Genomic DNA, 17,956 nt, shown 5'->3' with positions numbered 1-17,956 from the left:
TACGTGACTCCGCCTCCTCCATTACAGTATATGGACAAAAAACAGGTTCCAGTTATGACCATTACGTGTAGAATTTCAAAATGAAACCTGCCTAACTTTTGTAAGTAAGCTGTAAGGAATGAGCCTGCCAAATTTCAGCCTTCTACCTACAAGGGAAGTTGGAGAATTAGTGATGAGTGAGTGATTCAGTCAGTCAGTGAGGGCTTTGCCTTTTATTAGTATAGATGTGATGAATGCATGATTGTAATGCTTTGCTACATAGGCAGGTCCAGTTATTCTTCCTCTTGTCATATTTTGCAATATCCCTTCAATATTCACATCAATAACATCAATATTAGGAGAGCTTTGGCTAATACGCTGACATATGTTTTTAGATGTTGATCCTCCAATGATGAACACCACAGAAAATTCACAGAATAAACAGCAGCCATCCCTTTTGTTCTTAAAAAAAAATGTTTTTCCTCTCTAAATCATTTCTGTGTACATCTGGCTCAGAGCCTACTCTTCCAGGAAAATGGTTTTGTCAACAATGTGGGCTCAAAAGTTGAAACATTTAATGTGGCTACACTCATAAAACATGTCTCCTCTTCTTAAAGCAATCTCTTTATTTGTATTTTACTGATTCAATATGGAAAGGCTTGGTCCCTCTGTGTGTGTGTGTGTGTGTGTGTGTGTGTGTGTGTGTGTGTGTGTGTGTGTGCGTTTGTTTGTTTGGTTTTTTTTTGTCTATTTTCGTGGTGATGAAAGAGGAAATGCACATATGGCCAGTGATGGAGGTTGAGGCATGAGTAATTATGAAGGAGGTAAGAAAGGGCTGGTGATACAGGTGTAACTGTGAATGATGATGGTAATACAGTTTTTTTCAGGGTCTGTTAAAAGGTTAGCGCAAAATTGTTCATGGGGGCATGGTGTAGGACTGGTTGGGACTGAGGTGATTTGTATTTAGTGTATTAATATGTCTTTCAAATGTACTGTCCTGATCACAGTGACTGAACTGTAATAACAATGAAATTTGCTATTTTCCAACAGTTCAAGTTATATTTTACAGTAATATTTTATAATGATATAATCTAAACAAGGTGGCACAGTGGTGCAGTGATAGTACTGCTCTCTCACAAGAAGGAGATATTGAGGTTGGGTGAGCTGGTATTACTAAATTTACCCTAGTGAGAGTGTGCCTATTTGCCTTGCGATGGATTGGCACCCTTTCCAGGTGTTGTTTCTGTCTTGCACTTGATAACTGCTGGGAAATGCCCCAGCAGCCCCTTAACTCTGCCCTGGATAAGTGGATTAGGAAGAAGGATAAATGTATAGATAGTTTAACAATTAAAGAAAGTTCAGTCTATTAATGTAAACAAATGTTGTTGTTGTTGGATTAGTATTACAAGTGAACCAGGTAAAGAGCTTTCTTCTACTTCATTCTGCTGTTAGTCCACATGCTTTAGTTTTCATCATTCTTGAAACATGATGTGTTTTTCTTTCTATACTGTAGATTGCTTTTCTATCAGAACATTACTAAATATGAACCCCTTTCAAGGTCAAGTTGTCAGTATTTTTGTTGGTGTTATGGGTAACCTTTCAGCCTTCATAGATCTGAGGAGTATTATTTGTGTCATACAGATGAGGGTGCTGTTGTAGGTTTTTTTTGAGTTGCATGATTCCCTGCTTAAGTTTTTTTTGGTTATACATTTTCAGTGGCAGCTAATGTGCTCTCATTGGATGGTTCTCAGAGATTATATCTGTTCATTTGAATAAATGCAGAAACATTTGTCTTTGCTGCTTATTTTTCAGTGTTTTGACCATACAGGGCAAAGTTTTGACTGTCTTAAGTACAGAGGGGCCTAGGTAAATGACATGCCACCAAAATTCATTTTTTTCTTAGGGAATTAACATTAGCTCAGTAGTGAGCTACACATGTCATGTAGTTCACAGTAATGAAATGAAGTCTTCATTGCTCACTTAAGTGTGTAATGTTCTGAGGAACTTATATATATATATATGTGTGTGTGTGTCTGTGTGCGTCCACTTTACATCACTACTCTTAAGAGGTGGAATACTCACAAACCAGTTTATCCTTGATACTTGACATACATACTATATGATTAAGTTAGTGGAACTGTTTAAAACAAGTGAAGCTTTCATATTGTTTCAATTTATTGTACTGAAAATAAGATTCACAGTTCTTAATATTATAACAGCACTGACAAGTGGTATTCCATCACCAGAAGCATAGGCACTGTCACAAACCAAACTCCACAAAGAGCCATAGCAAGGTTTGGGGCAGCCACCTGTATAATTGGTTTCCTGGCTGCAAATTGACGTTTAAATGATAGCACAAAACCAAGTCCAAAACAGAACTGAGGGAATATTTAAAAGGTGAAGGCTTCTAATGGAAAAGACAGGAAGTGAGATCAAAGGGGTCAGGCTCAGGAAGGTCTTCAGCCATAGGTTCGAGCCTGGACGTGACATCACAGGGGCTGGACCCGGCAAGGTCGTCTTCCATAGGCTTGGTCCCGGAAGCGACGTCAAGAGGGCCAGGTAGAATCTTCCGTTTATGGTCTGCAAGCAAAGGAGAAAAAGAGTCAGTGCACTCTGCCACATCCCGGTATGATTTGGAACTGCCCTTACTCAAGCCCTTTAGCTGCCTCCCATGCGCACGTGTGTGACAGCACCTATGAAAATGGCCAACCTGCAATGATGAGCAGCACTTTTAAGGATAGCAAGCCACCTCAAAGAGACATGTAAAGAGGAAGAAAAGCTGACACTGGCACTATGTTGGTGTCAGGAGTGGGATGGGGAAAAAACCTAATGTCTGACATAGCTAAGTGCTAAGTGCTGCAATACCCTACAACAAACTTACCTGGCTCTTCAGAGGAAATTCTGGAAAGTGTTAGTGGAGCTTTGGGCTCATGGAGCTGGAAAAAAGTGTGGCTGATTGAGTTGCCATTGTCCCCAGAGAAGCCATGTACAGCACAGCTGATGGTAAAACTGCACAGGCAAAGGATGAGGCAGATTGCATAGGGTGTTATAGGGAAGCCATGTTGGGAGAGTCTTAAAGCTGAGATCCTGACTGCTAACAGTGTTTGCAGTCTCAGTCCAGTAAAGGAAAACAGCTGAAACACTGTTAGAGCAGCAGCTCCACACAAGAAGTTTCTGCTGTCATCTTGCAATTGACAGATCAGTGGACAGAGACCTATACTGCGCCACCTCAGTTATTTTTTTGCTTTTTTATCAATAATAACTTAATATTGAAAGATATAATATGCACTTACTAAAAAAATCTTAACACTAATATTTATATATTATGATTTTAGGTGATATAAATTATTTTCCATATTGTTTATATATTTTTTGACTTATTCGTCCTTTGCAAGTTTCTGCAATCTGTTAGCAAGCTAATAAAATATTTATATTTAATTATTCATGGCCAACTTGTGAATAACCAAAAATGTGAAGTTCGCAAATGTAGAGTGGTTACTGTATTTTAATTACTACTCTATGTATTTAGAGTAAATAGATATAATAAGATATACCGTATATACTGGAATATAAGCCGAGTTTTTCAGCACCCAAAATGTGCTGAAAAACGTCACCCTCAGCTTATATTCGAGTCCTGTCCCGCTGCCCCCCAGTATACGTACAAGCCAGTTTCCCTTTCGCTTTGTGCGCGCCGATGATTTCTGCACGTGTTCAGTCTCTCCGTGTGCAGCGAGAGAGAGACAGAAAGACACACGAGAGAGAGAGAGAGACAGACAGACAGACACACACACACACTTCCCCCCCCCCCACGCGTGCGTGCGTGCGTGCGCGCGAGAGAGAGATACCTTATTGTTTTTGTTGATCCTCTTCTCCACTTACAGAGCTAGTTTACTGTTTTTCTTTGAAATAAATACTCAAAAACATTTAACCTACTGATGCCTCAATTAATGTACGGTAATTTTATTGGTATTTATTTTGATTATTGAAACTTACCAGTAGCTGCTGCATTTCCCACCCTAGGCTTATACTCGAGTCAATAAGTTTTACCAGTTTTTGTAGGTAAAATTAGGTACCTCAGCTTATATTCGGGTTGGCTTATACTCGAGTATATATGGTATATGTAAAAATCCGTAAAAAATAATGGTAAAAAGGTAGTTCAAAACAGAGGAAACAACCATCTGCTATACTAATAAGACAGGTGTTCTTTTGCTTTCTTCTCCTTTAGTATCTAAAGGCAGTCAATTACTTATCCATTTGCCAGAATTGAGGCTTTAAAGCAGAATGTTTTTGTATTGGTAAATAAGCAGATGTTTCCACCCATGGTGAATTGTGCAAGCAGACTGGTTAAAAAAGCCTGTATGGGATTCCTACATTTTTGTAGTTGTCCCTTAAAGCTGTTCAAATATCTTTTGTTTAAGTAGTGTCTGTACTGTACTTGAAGGAAAATAACCACCAGATTTCTTAAACAACATAAGTGCTTTTTAAACTCTGTTGCTATTTAGAGAGAATTTAAAATATGTGAAACAGCCTTGAAGTAGTGAAGTTCCATAGGATTACTTGCATTTGAGCAGGAAAAAAACAGCTTTGTCTCAGTGGACAGAATCTCCATTTGAGTGATAATAGAAGTTACCCAGTGAAAAATATGAACATGTTGTACCTGGAACTCTGGACTACCGCAGTTCTCATATGTTTAATTTTTAGTTTCTGAATTGGATCATCACCAAAATAAGTGAAACTCATTCAATTAGTCTTACTTATTTCTGTTTTCATTTTAGGTGGTAAATGTCTTGAGTGAAATCAGAAGTAATTTTTTTTCATTTATATTATTAAAGCTCCTATAGATAATGCATAGTAAAAAGTAATATATACTAGCTGTGCTACCCATCAACAGCAGATTGAAATCTAAGTAATCAATGCAGACCTCAGCATTAACGTTTGCAGTACACCATCTATTGGAATGTATTTTGTAATGCATGTAGTAATAAATAATAAAATGCATTACTACAAATGTTTGTGATGCACCATCTGTTGGAATGACAAATACAATACATGTCTTTGTTATATGCCATTTAGCTTGGGATTTGTGAAAGTACTGTCAATGTTTGTTATTTGCCATCTGTTGAAATGACAAATGCAAAATGCATGTCTCTGCTGTACGTCGTTTGGTATGGGATGGGTAAAATCAGTGTTAATCTTTGTGATGCACCATCCATTGGAATGATAAATGCAATTAATTTTATTAATACATACATTTATGATGCACCATCTGTTGAAATGATGGAAACATTGCAATCCAGATGGACACACAGATGCACAAACACTTGTCCTTTTTTTAAGGCGGATCTGTGAAACAGACTGCTGTTTTTTCACAGTGCCAATGTGGAAGGGATATTGTTATACATCCCTTTCTGCTAATAATATATACTGTATATGGGGCATTTTTATATAGATGATTACCTTTTTAAACTTTGCAGTTTCGTCTGAATACATTTAAAATGTTTACAATTTGTATGAATGAATATTACTTAACTGCATGCTGCCTTTTGTTGTGAAAATCAGAATTACAGTAGTTCTAGCCACTGTAGTAATCTCCTTTGAGGTCTAATGTAGTTGGTGGCACAATTTAAAAAATAAAATGTTAATTTTTGATTCATATCCTCTAACAAATTTATGCAGAGGCGAATATCATTACTTTTACAAAAAAAGGCAAAAGTTAAACCAAAATATGTTTGTTAATTAGGTTTTTAATATAGTATATTTATTTATGTAAAACATTTTTTTGTAGAAACAGCTGCTTTTCCTCATGAGAGAAAAGCTCAGATTGTCAATGTGGAAGGAAATGGATGCATCCTGTATACGTGGAAGGTAATATCTTTTTAACTTTTTCAGGTTTAAGTGACTACTTGAAATGATTTACATAAGTGATTTGTGTCTTTATAAGATAGTTTAGGGAGAGAACTGTAAGATATAGGGAAAATGTCACTATATTTTAAATATTTTTCATGGGATTAGACCAGATGGGTTAGCCTTCACTCCCCACATGCATCATTAAGCTCATGAGCCTATTGCCGGTTTGTTGGTTGTCCTTTCTTGGACTAATTTTGGTAGATACTAACCACTGCATACTAGAAACACCCCACAAGACCTGCTGTTTTGGAGATGCTGTGACCTAGTTGACTAGCCATCACAATTTGGCACTTGTCAAAGTTGCTCAGATCTTTACGCATTCCCATTTTTCTGCTTCCAACACATCACCTTTAAGAACTGATTGTTATTTTGCTGCCTAAGATATCTCTTGACAGGTGCCATTGTAAAGAGATAATTAATGTTAACTACTTCACCTGTTAGTGGTTTTAATGTTGTGGCTGTTTAGTGTATTCTGTATTGAAATAAATTCAGTACTCATGTCTCCCCAAAATGTTTTATTCTTTTGTCTAACATTGGTGTGTAGAAGAGTAAAAATACTTAAAGATGTATGATTTATTTTTGTGTTATCCAAATGAATCAGTATTAGTTGCTGTGTGTTAAGTGAAAGCGTTATTTTTCTTTGGCAGGGTGCGTATGGAAGTACATATGTGGGAATTTATGATCCTTCTTCAAGACAAAACAAGGTATAATCTATAAGTCTAAATCTAAGGAAAAGTTTATTGTAAACAAAATATTTTTTACTTATCTTTAAATATGCACTTTATAGTATGCTGTATTTGATCAGATTTTTAACATATTTTTTGTTTCAAATACATTTTTAGAATGTTTTGAGATAGAATTGCTATATTTGTTATGTGAAATAACACAAAAACTATTATACAACAGTTGACTTTGCAGTTCATTATTTGATTATCGTTCTCTTGCATGTACTTGTGTTGCCATATGATGCAGCATGTTTATTGTTTTCTCAGCAGGTCTTTCTGAAGTACTCAAGAACATTACTGATGTATTTACATCTTTTCCATGACTTTGGTCCAACCTGGCCCTTAGACAGGACTGATCAGAGTTTTTGCATTTCATTTAATATAAAGAAAAAAAGAGAGCTTCAGGGCACTGCTTGTTCTGTTCTTGAGCCTTCTGCATTTTTCAGATGTTTGTGCTCTTAAATTTCTTGGATATTTTCAAAGTTGCTCAGTCATTTTTTTTCTCCTAGTTCATTGTAATAGTGGAAAAATCACACAATAATTGTATTATTTCAGTGTGTAAATGATTGAAAGATATGTGAATGGAGTTATCCAGTCAGGTATCAAGAAAAATGATGCTGTCTTTCCACTTCTTTCTTTTCACTTACATTGGTTCAATAACCAATGAAAAATGTTCAGAATGATCATACTAAGAAAATCTAGAAAAAAAATCTGTCAAGTAATTTTTCTAGGTCTTGTAGAAATAAATCTCACTATAGTTATTCAATCATTTTATTTGGAAATAAAACATTACAACAGAACACAATCAAAAAATTAGAATAACATAGTAAGTACAATAGTATGTTTTGAAAACAATAAAAAAAATACCTTCAACATTCGCCTCCTACCACAACAAGTGCAATTAAAATAGAAGGGCACATCTGAAATAGTTATTTGTATATGATGAAACAGCAAGTACAATTAAAAAATAGGTTAACTTGGGGTCTGGCATGTTCATTTTAGAGTTCTTGACATGTTCTGAAAAAGGTCTGAACAGATCCAAAGAGAATTCGATTTTTTTAAAACTGAGATAATAGACAACATTGCTTTCCCACAGAAAGTTACAAAATAGAAGGTGGATTGCGATTCTTCCAGTTGAGTAAAATAGTCTTTGTGAAAGTAGTATAACATAGGATAGAATATTATAACTGATTTTTTGTAGCACACTTTTAATCCATCTTCTATAAATCCAAATATTGCTGTTAAGGCAGTAGGAGTGGTTGTAAACCTGAGGCATACCGAGAGAAATATATGATACAAATCTTTTGTCCAAAATAGTTTAAGTAAAGAACATTCCCAAAACATGTGATCTGGTTAGGCACGTGCTTGATGACATTGCTCACTAGTTGAATCTTGCCCTGGGTACAAATTTAAATAAGATACATGTGATAATTGAAAACTTATAATTAAATTATGGTTTGTTTGATATATATTGAGCTAGTACTTTATCAATAGATGAAATTTCACTCCTTTTTTGAAATGTAAATTGAAAGATCTCTTTCCCATTGCTCTCTAAGATCAGTAAATGGCAAATTCTGTGACATATTTTACATACTCTGCAGATACTATTTCAATCTTCAATCACACTAGTTAGTATAACTATAAGTATAGACATGGATTAGGGTGCATAAAGTTCAGCAATAGCTTTTAACAAATCTTATAATTTGCATATAGAGGAAGGTGTTTTGCTGAGAGAATAAATCTGGAGCTTAATTGTTCAAAAGATCCAAACATAATATCTGTGTAACAATCTGTAAACTTCACAATCCAGAGTGTATTCCACAGATTTAAAAAAAAGGCTGAAATGGGAAATTGACATGTACAGGGGGGAACAGAATAAAGTTTTTCTGCCTTAAAATTGTACTACATTGGTTCCATAACTTTAGTAAGTGGTGGGCCATTGAATTGATGATAAAATGATGATAATTAATTGACTAGATTACAGTGGAAAGCATTATTTATTGTATGTATTATTGTAGAATGTTTTCCTCATAAACTCATAGTTTAAATGCTTTTGCTTAGCTGAGAAGGTTCAAATCAATCTGGATTCATCCAAATTCGTTCAGGATTTCCATATATTTTTTTTTTTATCCCAACAGAAAACTTTTTTTCTCCTAAAAGCTGTAAAATATATCTGAAAAATATTTAGGATCTTATTAAAATATACCTGTAGCCTTATCTATATTAGTTTCTTTTGCAGACTGGTGAGTTGGTGTCCAGGTTGATTTCATTTTTTTAAACTGTTTTTTTTTTCACAGTTAAGATACCTGTGACATTTCAAATGTGAACATGTAGGGGCATTCTTCTTACCAGCACACAAACTCTCTGGATATATATTTAATTTGTGGAATCCAGATATACGTTTATTCAGTAATTCTCATTTGTAACATGTTGAAATAAGCTACTAGTTAAATAGACTTTTGTGCATTTTTGTTTCATTTCACACAAATATTTTTCATCCATCTGCTATGTATATCTGCTAATATTGGGGAGTCTATGAAATAAAGTACACTTACTAGAATTCAGGGTGGAGTTCTGTTTCTCTTCTGTGCTCACTCACATTCTCTCTTTGGTCAATTTACTGCCACCTGTCCACTTTCTATCCATGTCTTTGGGGGTGTGACAGGAAAAACTGGTGCACCCGTAAGAATACACGTGAAGACACTGGGAGAATGTGCATTTTCTAAATCAAGACTGATCATGTGCAGGATTCCAATAGTAGAGACACGATATCTGTTTAAGTAGCAGAACTAGTTCATCCACCACTGTGCTGTTAATTTGCTATTTAAATTGATTTCTATATGTGTGTTCAGTAGCATTTTTATCAATTTCTGTGCCCATCTTTGTGAACTTCCTTATCGTGGTTGAAGCTTGCCTCAGACTTGCATGCAAACTGTTCAGATTAAGGATTCAGCAGTTACAGTAGCTGACAGTATCATGGGCTGAGTTGCACAATGAGGATGTAACATCTGGCAGAAAAAAGAAATCATGTGGAACAGTGAATGTCTCATGAATATTATTTTGTAATGGTGAAGTAATAAAACTTACTTGTTTAAATGTGATGATTTTGTTATTGTTTATTTGGAATAATTTATATAATATTGAAATTATTTTCAGATTCTCTATTCCTTTGAGAAAGAAGTTTCCATTATCAGCTGCTCCGTCAACAGAGAAAACACACTGTTGGGTACTGTATGTCGTAATCTTAGTAATGCATATACTAATACAGTACAATACAATTTTGGTGTGTTTTGGGGTATCATTAGCCTGTTTACTGATATATCTGTACCATTTCTTAATTTGATTTTACTCTGTTTCTAAAAGAATATATTTAAAATACTGTATGTTACTAACTGAACCACTGGAGCTCATTTGTTTTATGTCTTTTAGTCTGAGAAACATGGAGTAGGCAGATCAGTTTTCTTTAGAAGAAAATTTTACTGGGACAGTTTCTGAGCACTTGAATAAAATTAGTTAATGTAACTTATTAAGCTACATTTGTTGTATTATATTATTGTACCCAATGTGTCTCTTCTTGGCTTAAAAATCTATCTCTCATTTTAGCTGTTAGTATTTTGCAGAAGAAGTACCCTTTGAAAGATCACTTCCAGCCAGGTAATTTCACTCATCATTACAATTTCTTTCTTACAGAAATTGAGAATGGCAACACCCTTAAACTCAATGCATGTTTCAAATTTAATATTAAATTTAATGCATTTTGCTGTTTTTACAGACTAGAGGGCTTCGCCCCCTGCTCGCTTCGCTCGCCAACCCCCGTGTTTGGTTTTCCGGATACACACTTTTAAGATTTTTTTTTTTCTTGGAATTGTTGCTATTTCATTAGTTTCACTTTTATTTCAGAACTTCTGTAAAAACAATATTTGTAATCTTGCCAGTCCCAATATGCTGAATCTTTTTAATGAGGTCAGGACAGGTTTCTCTGTTTGGAATTTCAGCACAGACAAAAAGATCTATATCATCAGCAGTTACTTTTTTACTTTGTAAAAAAAAAAATGAGTAAGTAGAGTTCTGCATTGGACTTCTGTCTGTAAAGTCGTGCTATTTTCCTCTCACAGTTCCAAAAGTACATGGGGTTACCAAGGTGATACCCCAGCTTTTGTCTAGGTTTTTGTACAAGGGCTAGACAGAACGTTTTTGACTCCTGGGGTAAATTTAGCTTTTTAAATAAGCAGACAGATAAATATATATACTGTATATATATATATATATATATATATATATATATATATATATATATATATATATATATATATATATATATATATACTGAAAAAAATAACTTGTTGGATAAACTTAAAAAAATTATGGCAATCAATTGCATTCACCTTTTTAAGTTCTTTCAACTAACACTACTTTTAAGTAAATCCTACAATGGTATTAATGTAAATTTAACATTGCTTTTTGAGTTGAGTGAAAATAAAAATGTGATAAGAATTGTTTGGATTAACTAACATTTTCTTTTACAAAATTATTACTTTTTTAAGTTGAAACAACTAGTGCTCATAATTTAACCCTACTCAAATGGTGTATATATAAGTTACACAAGATTTTAATTGGAATAAACTTAAAAAGGTTTACGCAATTGATTGCCATAATTTTTTTGAGTAAGCATAACTCAATATTCTTACCTTTTCAAACAGAAGTCATAAAAGTGGAAAAAAGCACAAAAAGCACAAGAGTATAGTTTTTGTATTTTAATGTATAAAACATTATTACAATATTTTTCTTTACAAATAACAATAATTACAATGTAGATTTTATTTCACCTTTATTTTCTCTTCGCAAAAGCCTACAGCCATTTTATGGGCTCATTAACACTGAAATTTACTTTACAATCCAAATTGTTCATTTCCTTCTAAATGTTTGCTAGTTCACAGTATGTAACTTTTACAAAATAAGGTTAACTGTGAAGCTGTAAACTTAATAACCTTAACAAAATCTTGTGTAAAGTAGGGCCATCCATCCATTATCCAACCCGCTATACCCTAACTACAGGGTCATGGGGGTCTGCTGGAGCCAATCCCAGCCAACACATGGCGCAAGGCAGGAACAAACCCCGGGCATGTCGCAAGCCCACCGCAGGGCACACACACCCACACACACACCAAGCACAATTTATGATCGCCAATGCACCTAAGCTGCATGTCTTTGGACTCTGGGAGGAAACCGGAGCACCCAGAGGAAACCCACACAGACACGGGGAGAACATGCAAAATCCATGCAGGGAGGACCTGGGAAGCGAACCCAGGTTTCCTAACTGTGAGGCAGCAGCACTACTGCTGTGCTACCGTGCAGCCCACCTTAACAAATTCTTATGTAAAATAGGGCCTCTATATTGGTAGGTAAATACAAAAAAAAAATCCAGTAAACAATGCTTTTTTTGACTGAAATATGGTCATACCCTGTATATACAAAACAATATGGTCTTCTAATATTGCAGTAAATAAAGTTGATGCAAAAAATAAAGCACTAACATTAGCACATTAACCTGTTTTTTAAAGAAAGAACTTTTGAGCTACGTTTGAGACCACTCAATTCCAAAAATAATTTTTGGAATACTTCTAAAGTATATCTGAGCTCTGCGGTGGGTTGGCGCCCTGTCTGGCATTAGTCCCTGCCTTGGGCCATGTGTTGGCTGGGATTGGCTCCATCAGACCCCTGTGACCCTGTAATTAGGATATAGCGGGTTGGGAAATGACTGACTGGCTATATCTGAGGTCTTTAGGGTAACTTAGATTCAGTGAATATATAACACATAGTAACATGGCAGATGCTGTTGCAAATTCACCAAAATTATTTACAGATTCAGTTTACTCAACAATCACACCAACATCTGCTGGTTCTGCATCAGGAGCTCCTTCATGCTTTGCCACAATTAGTTTGAGAGCATACTGACTCCAGTCAGACTGAATACTATCAGCTTCAACATCCTAAAGAAAATAAAATGCCATAATTAATACTAATAACAAATACATCTATATTTCAAAGGAATACTCCACCAAAAAATAAACACTTTACCTGTTCCTTATCCTACACTGGTAGAGCTGGCTGAGAAAAATTTTAATCTCAGGTTTTAAAGCAAAAAAAGCAAAGCAAATCGTGACACAATACAATTTAATAGAAACTAATTCTGGATAGTACCAAACAATATCAAAGTGTTCGTGAAAAAATTTCAGATTACAAATGTTTTATAATCAGGATGGATGACATCCAGTGTAGAGGGCATCACCCAACAAATGAAATCAATTTCTTTTCTTTCAAGCCTTTTCTAAACTTGACTTGGTCATTTCTTTGGTTTTCATTGTTTTATGCATCAGCATCCATATGTGTTATTTTTGACATACAACAGGGCAATATACTGTCAAAGCAAAGAAAAATTAAAGTAATATAAACTACTGAGTGTAAGAATATAGTGTTACTAACATATTATAGTAGTATATATTTTATTTATTAGTTTCTTAGAGTTGTCATCGTATAGATTAGAGCTTTTTTTTTTTTAACTCCACTCAGTCAATGCAATATTGAGAAACCGGCTCTATCTCCGCAAACAGAAGAGGAAAAAAAATAAAACTGATCCACTTACCACATACACTCTGAGAAGATCCTCCACATTTTCACCAAAGTACTTTATCAAACAGCAGAGAACAAGCTCTCTTCACTCGTGGAGAGTATTTTCCTGTTTAAATCAGTATTAAGAGGCAATGTGAAAAAGCAACCAAACCAGGTCATTTAATAAATATCTCTGCAAGAATGTACTTATGCTTCTTTCCCCATAAGATATCTAGCATCATCTGGATTTCTTTTTCTACAGCACCTCCCTTATTACGGAAAATGCTTATCAGCCTTGGTGTGAATTTATCCAGGGAAGATGTAAAATTTGCAACCAGATGGATTGTTGTGATTCTTTGGAATTCTTTGCTGATCTGCACACATAGAACACAAACCATAAAGTGGAACTAATTACAAACAATTCTGAAATGATAACAAACAGGTGTTTTTTTAAAAGCTCTAAAACTACACCATATTACACAGAAAAAAAGAAACTATAACAATGCAAAATAATTTAGAAGATAAATTTACTTACATTTTTTCAGTACCTGAGTGGCATTGAAGAGAGCTGGCCATCTTGCTTTGAAATCTTCAATCCTTCAGAGAGAAAATGTTTTCACCATTTTTTGGGTGATAACACTGTGATTATCTTTCTTCCTCACCTCACTCAAAAGCTCCTCTCTTTCTTTTTCAAGACTTTGTTTTATTTCCCCAGCTGGATGAGGTGGAAGACAATTCGCTTCAGCCTTCTTGGGTTTTTTAATATTTCTTGCTGAAGACTTTTCCTGCAACTGCTTCTTTAATGAATTCAGCTCAGGGCATCCAAGGGACCTTAATGTTGTCTTGTAATTGGCCATTTTATATTTTAAGCTGGTCTGCCAACCATAATAACCAGACTAAGAGCCTGGCTCCTTTAAACATGCTTCTGCTACTGCACAAATCTGACCATGAACAAAACTGCTGTGAAGAAGTCAGTAGTGCTTAAGCAGATCTGCAGCAATTACAATACCACCTCATTTCACACCTACAAGAATTGCAAATAATGCAGCATTAATTATTAAAAATAAATATGTAATTTTAGACATGGAGTAGTATCAAGTGCAGCTATAAATATATATTTTCTGGTGATTACCTGTCATAAATTTAAACACACAAAACATGTTGCATGAATGTATAATGTGTTTGTGTAAAAATAGTAAACAAATGACAAAATTAATTTTACTTGTGATTTCCAAATAATTTATCTTTACCATAATAACATAATTACATAACTCTAAGAGATATATCTGCTTTATAAGCTAGTATACAAATTATCTATTAATATTGGCTGCCACCTGCAATCCATACGAAATAGTATACTAAGAGAATATATTAAAAATTCTGATAGAAAATAATGAATACCTCTTATAAATAACCATTTTATGTGCCATGAACCAGAAAAATATAATACATAAAATATCAATTCAACAACTTAATAATGCAAAAACGATATGCCTTGTAGTCTTCTTTAAGTTTCCCCATTTTCTCCCTTGCAATGACGTTTTTGTAGCATCATAAGTTACCTGTTCTGAAACTTTGTTTTTACCCAGGAAGTACCTTTATATTGAAACTTGCAATACTGTATACTCAAGTATTTTAAAAAGTACGGCGAATGTAAGATCATTGTTAAAGATTTTTTAAACTTATACGAGCAACTGTACATCTCCGTGTCTTCAGATAATTAATTGCTCTATGTAATTTATAAATCCAGTTGCAAATTGTGCAAACTTTGATTATCGCTAAACAAGTGCTCGAAAAATGGCGTTTGGAACGGAGGAAAAAAAGGGCATTCAACAGGTTTTGATTACTAGGAGAATAAAAGTTACTTGTAATAAATACGATAATCACACACTTTCATGCTATTAGTCAGTCAGTTCTTTGGAGAGTTGTAGACAAATTAACAACAAAAATACTTAACTATATGCCTGCGATTAAACCGCAGTACATAAACATCTTAACAAGCTGTTCACATTATCGTAGCTTATATGGAATGTAAGTTATTAACGTCTTAACAAAACTGCACACATAAAAAACTGATATAAAATATAAATAATTAATATCTTACCAATTCCAAGAAATGTAAAGAAAAAAGGCTTAAAGACCCGCCAGTTCTATGAATATAAATCAGGTGATTAATTTGCACAAATCAGAAGCTCTTCAGTGAGCATACCCGTATGATGATCACTGTGCACGAATGAGAAATTGCTCAGTGTGCATGCGCAAAAGTAAAAGCCCGCCCAACTATGTATAATTGGATTTAAACAAAAAACTTAGTAGAGGCAATGTAATAAGTAATGTAAAGTTGAAAGTCCTTGTATTTTGTTGGGTAAACTAGTAAATATAAGTAAATTCTAAATTTTACCATTTGTATGTAAAATAAACTCATTTATATGAGTAAAATAAGCTAAACCAAAGAATGATTTTTTTCAGTGTATATACACTAACAAAGTAACCAATAAATGCATGTGCAGTAAACTCCGTTTTTGAAATTCTCAAGATTCTTTATTTGTCACATGCATAGTTATACAGGAAAACACACAGTGAAATGCATCCTGATCCGCTTATCCAAAACTGTGCAAAGTTAGAAGAATATCAGTTAGATTAACAAAAAGTCATAGATTGAAAGATAACAGTATAGTAGAACATAATAAATAAGTATAATTATGTGAATACAGTAGAATTAAGTGTTAAGGTGCAATAGTGTAGTAATTATTGTGCAAAACCAAAGTTAGACTGGTGCATAGTTAAATGAGGCAGTTTGTTTGTTTGCGCTACTGCGATCTTTACTTTCTTTTTTTAGATTTTCTAATTTTCCTACTTTCATATCCTTTAACTTTCTCCACCTGTGTATAGCACCGTTTTTTTTTTTTGAGCCTTTCTAATTTCACTGGTTTCATAGTCTCTAACCTGCTCTGCATATGTTTAGCGTCAACGTTTGTAAACGTCATTATGAAGTTCTACTTTGTCATTTTACTCATTGTCTTTTAATTCTGAGCCGTACAGTACAATACATAGAACAGAATAAATCCTCAATACAATATAAAAATAAAAATTCTAGAAGTACGGAGTAGAATTTCACATTAGATGATATCACATAATATGATTTGGATTTGTTTTAAGTCCTGGAGACCTCATTCATCAAGCTGCCTCCCCCATTTTGCCATTCCACATCTAAAATAGCGCTAATCCGATGAAAGGACCTCTCATTCCCACGTCCCCATTCATCAGTGATGACTTTACCTTAGGCAGGCAATCTACAATTTAAAGAGATTGTTATTTTCTTGTGAATTGTTACATATGCATTATTTTCACTTTTACTTTAAAAACTTTTGTAAAAACAATACTTGTCCTTTATTTTTGGCCACGTGCCTGGTTACATCTCTTTCTTCCCAGACGTATAATACTGCTCGTGTTGTGAAGGGTGTTGTGGCTGAACGTACGCTAAGGATATGCCTTTGGATCATGTGCTGTCTTTTCGCTGTTTGCTATCTGCCTCTTCTGCCTGTCGCATGTCGTTGTTTTAAGAGCTCCGAGCACATAATGCTTGCCTACCAAAAGCAATCCAATTGCTAGTTTAGAGGTCTGTTGACTTGTTCTAAAATGATGGCTCACTGCCTGGTCTCACGTGACGTTGTTAAAGCAATACCTGTCTTTTATTATTGGCCCCGGGCGTGTTTGAATTCTTTCTTGTTTGATGTATAACGCTGCTCGCGTTCAGAAGGGGGTGGGGGTCATAGCTGCTGTCGCACTGCCCTTCGATCTCTTTAAAGCCTGTACAGCCGCTGTCCTTTTTGCTACGGCCCTGGGACAATCTCCTTGGTCTCGCGGGTCTTTTAAATGTCTTTCGAGACTATCACATATCGTAGCCTTGCATTTGCTTTCCATTCCAGGATTTCCTTTTATATATAGAGAGATAACTATAACACTGTTATACATCCCAGCATTCATTGAAATCTTAAACTGCATTCATATTAAATAAGGCCAGGAGTACAGCTGTTTTGTAGGTTTTTTTTTGGTGATATCTGCATACTAGTAGTACAATGCTGCCCATGAAGACATTCTTACGTCTGCTTCACCAGCCATTGATTCATCAGCCTTAGCACTCCTTCTTTACCATTAACATGCTTCACATAATAATGTGAAACATGATGCACTGCCATCTTTTTATTGAACCTTCAGTCTACACTTCTCACTTTCTTTTTCTCCCAGTGTTAAAAGCAATCATTAGTGCTTAATTTTTAAATATTTGTCTGCTTTTTAGTGTTTTGATGAAAATCTAAATGGAATTAAAATCTTCATTTTATGATTTTTCTGACAGGTGGCATATATGGCTGTGACATGATGGCAAGTTTCTAAGTTTAAGCAAAAATAGTTCTTCCAAATTTTAGAGAATGAATAGGATACTTCCATCTGAGTAAATTAAGATGATGAGCAAGTATTGTAGCTTAAAATATTGCTCTGAAAAAGGCTGTCAGGGGATTTGAAATAGTAATAATAAAATGCAAATCATGCTTGGGTGTTTTTGTATAATCTTCTTAATCTCTTGTTTTTGGAGGCAAATACCTAAGGATTTAAGAGGACTTGTGAAAAGCATTGGTGATAATGGATCACAGTGTTCATTATCGTCAATGCTGATATAAATATATGACTATTCTGAACGATCTTGCATAATTTAGTGGTGACTGAATTGTTAATCT

The 17,956-nt window shown here is 34.6% G+C and overlaps 1 protein-coding gene across 1 annotated transcript in view; it reads left to right on the top strand.

Annotated features, from left to right (window-relative positions):
- The window catches only part of gsap (gamma-secretase activating protein), a 175,170-nt gene that overhangs the window by 15,103 nt on the left and 142,111 nt on the right, over nucleotides 1-17,956 (top strand). Inside the window, exons 2-5 of the mRNA XM_028811696.2 lie at nucleotides 5,765-5,844; nucleotides 6,534-6,590; nucleotides 9,768-9,837; nucleotides 10,215-10,265. Of these exons, the coding sequence (XP_028667529.2) occupies nucleotides 5,765-5,844; nucleotides 6,534-6,590; nucleotides 9,768-9,837; nucleotides 10,215-10,265 (258 nt within the window). The remainder of the gene's footprint in view (nucleotides 1-5,764; nucleotides 5,845-6,533; nucleotides 6,591-9,767; nucleotides 9,838-10,214; nucleotides 10,266-17,956) is intronic.

This window comes from Erpetoichthys calabaricus, chromosome 1 (genome assembly GCF_900747795.2).
Source record: "Erpetoichthys calabaricus chromosome 1, fErpCal1.3, whole genome shotgun sequence".
Classification (NCBI taxonomy): Eukaryota; Metazoa; Chordata; class Cladistia; order Polypteriformes; family Polypteridae; genus Erpetoichthys; species Erpetoichthys calabaricus.
The sequence above is the reverse complement of the archived record's forward strand: the minus strand, read 5'-3'. Positions and strand labels throughout refer to the sequence as shown.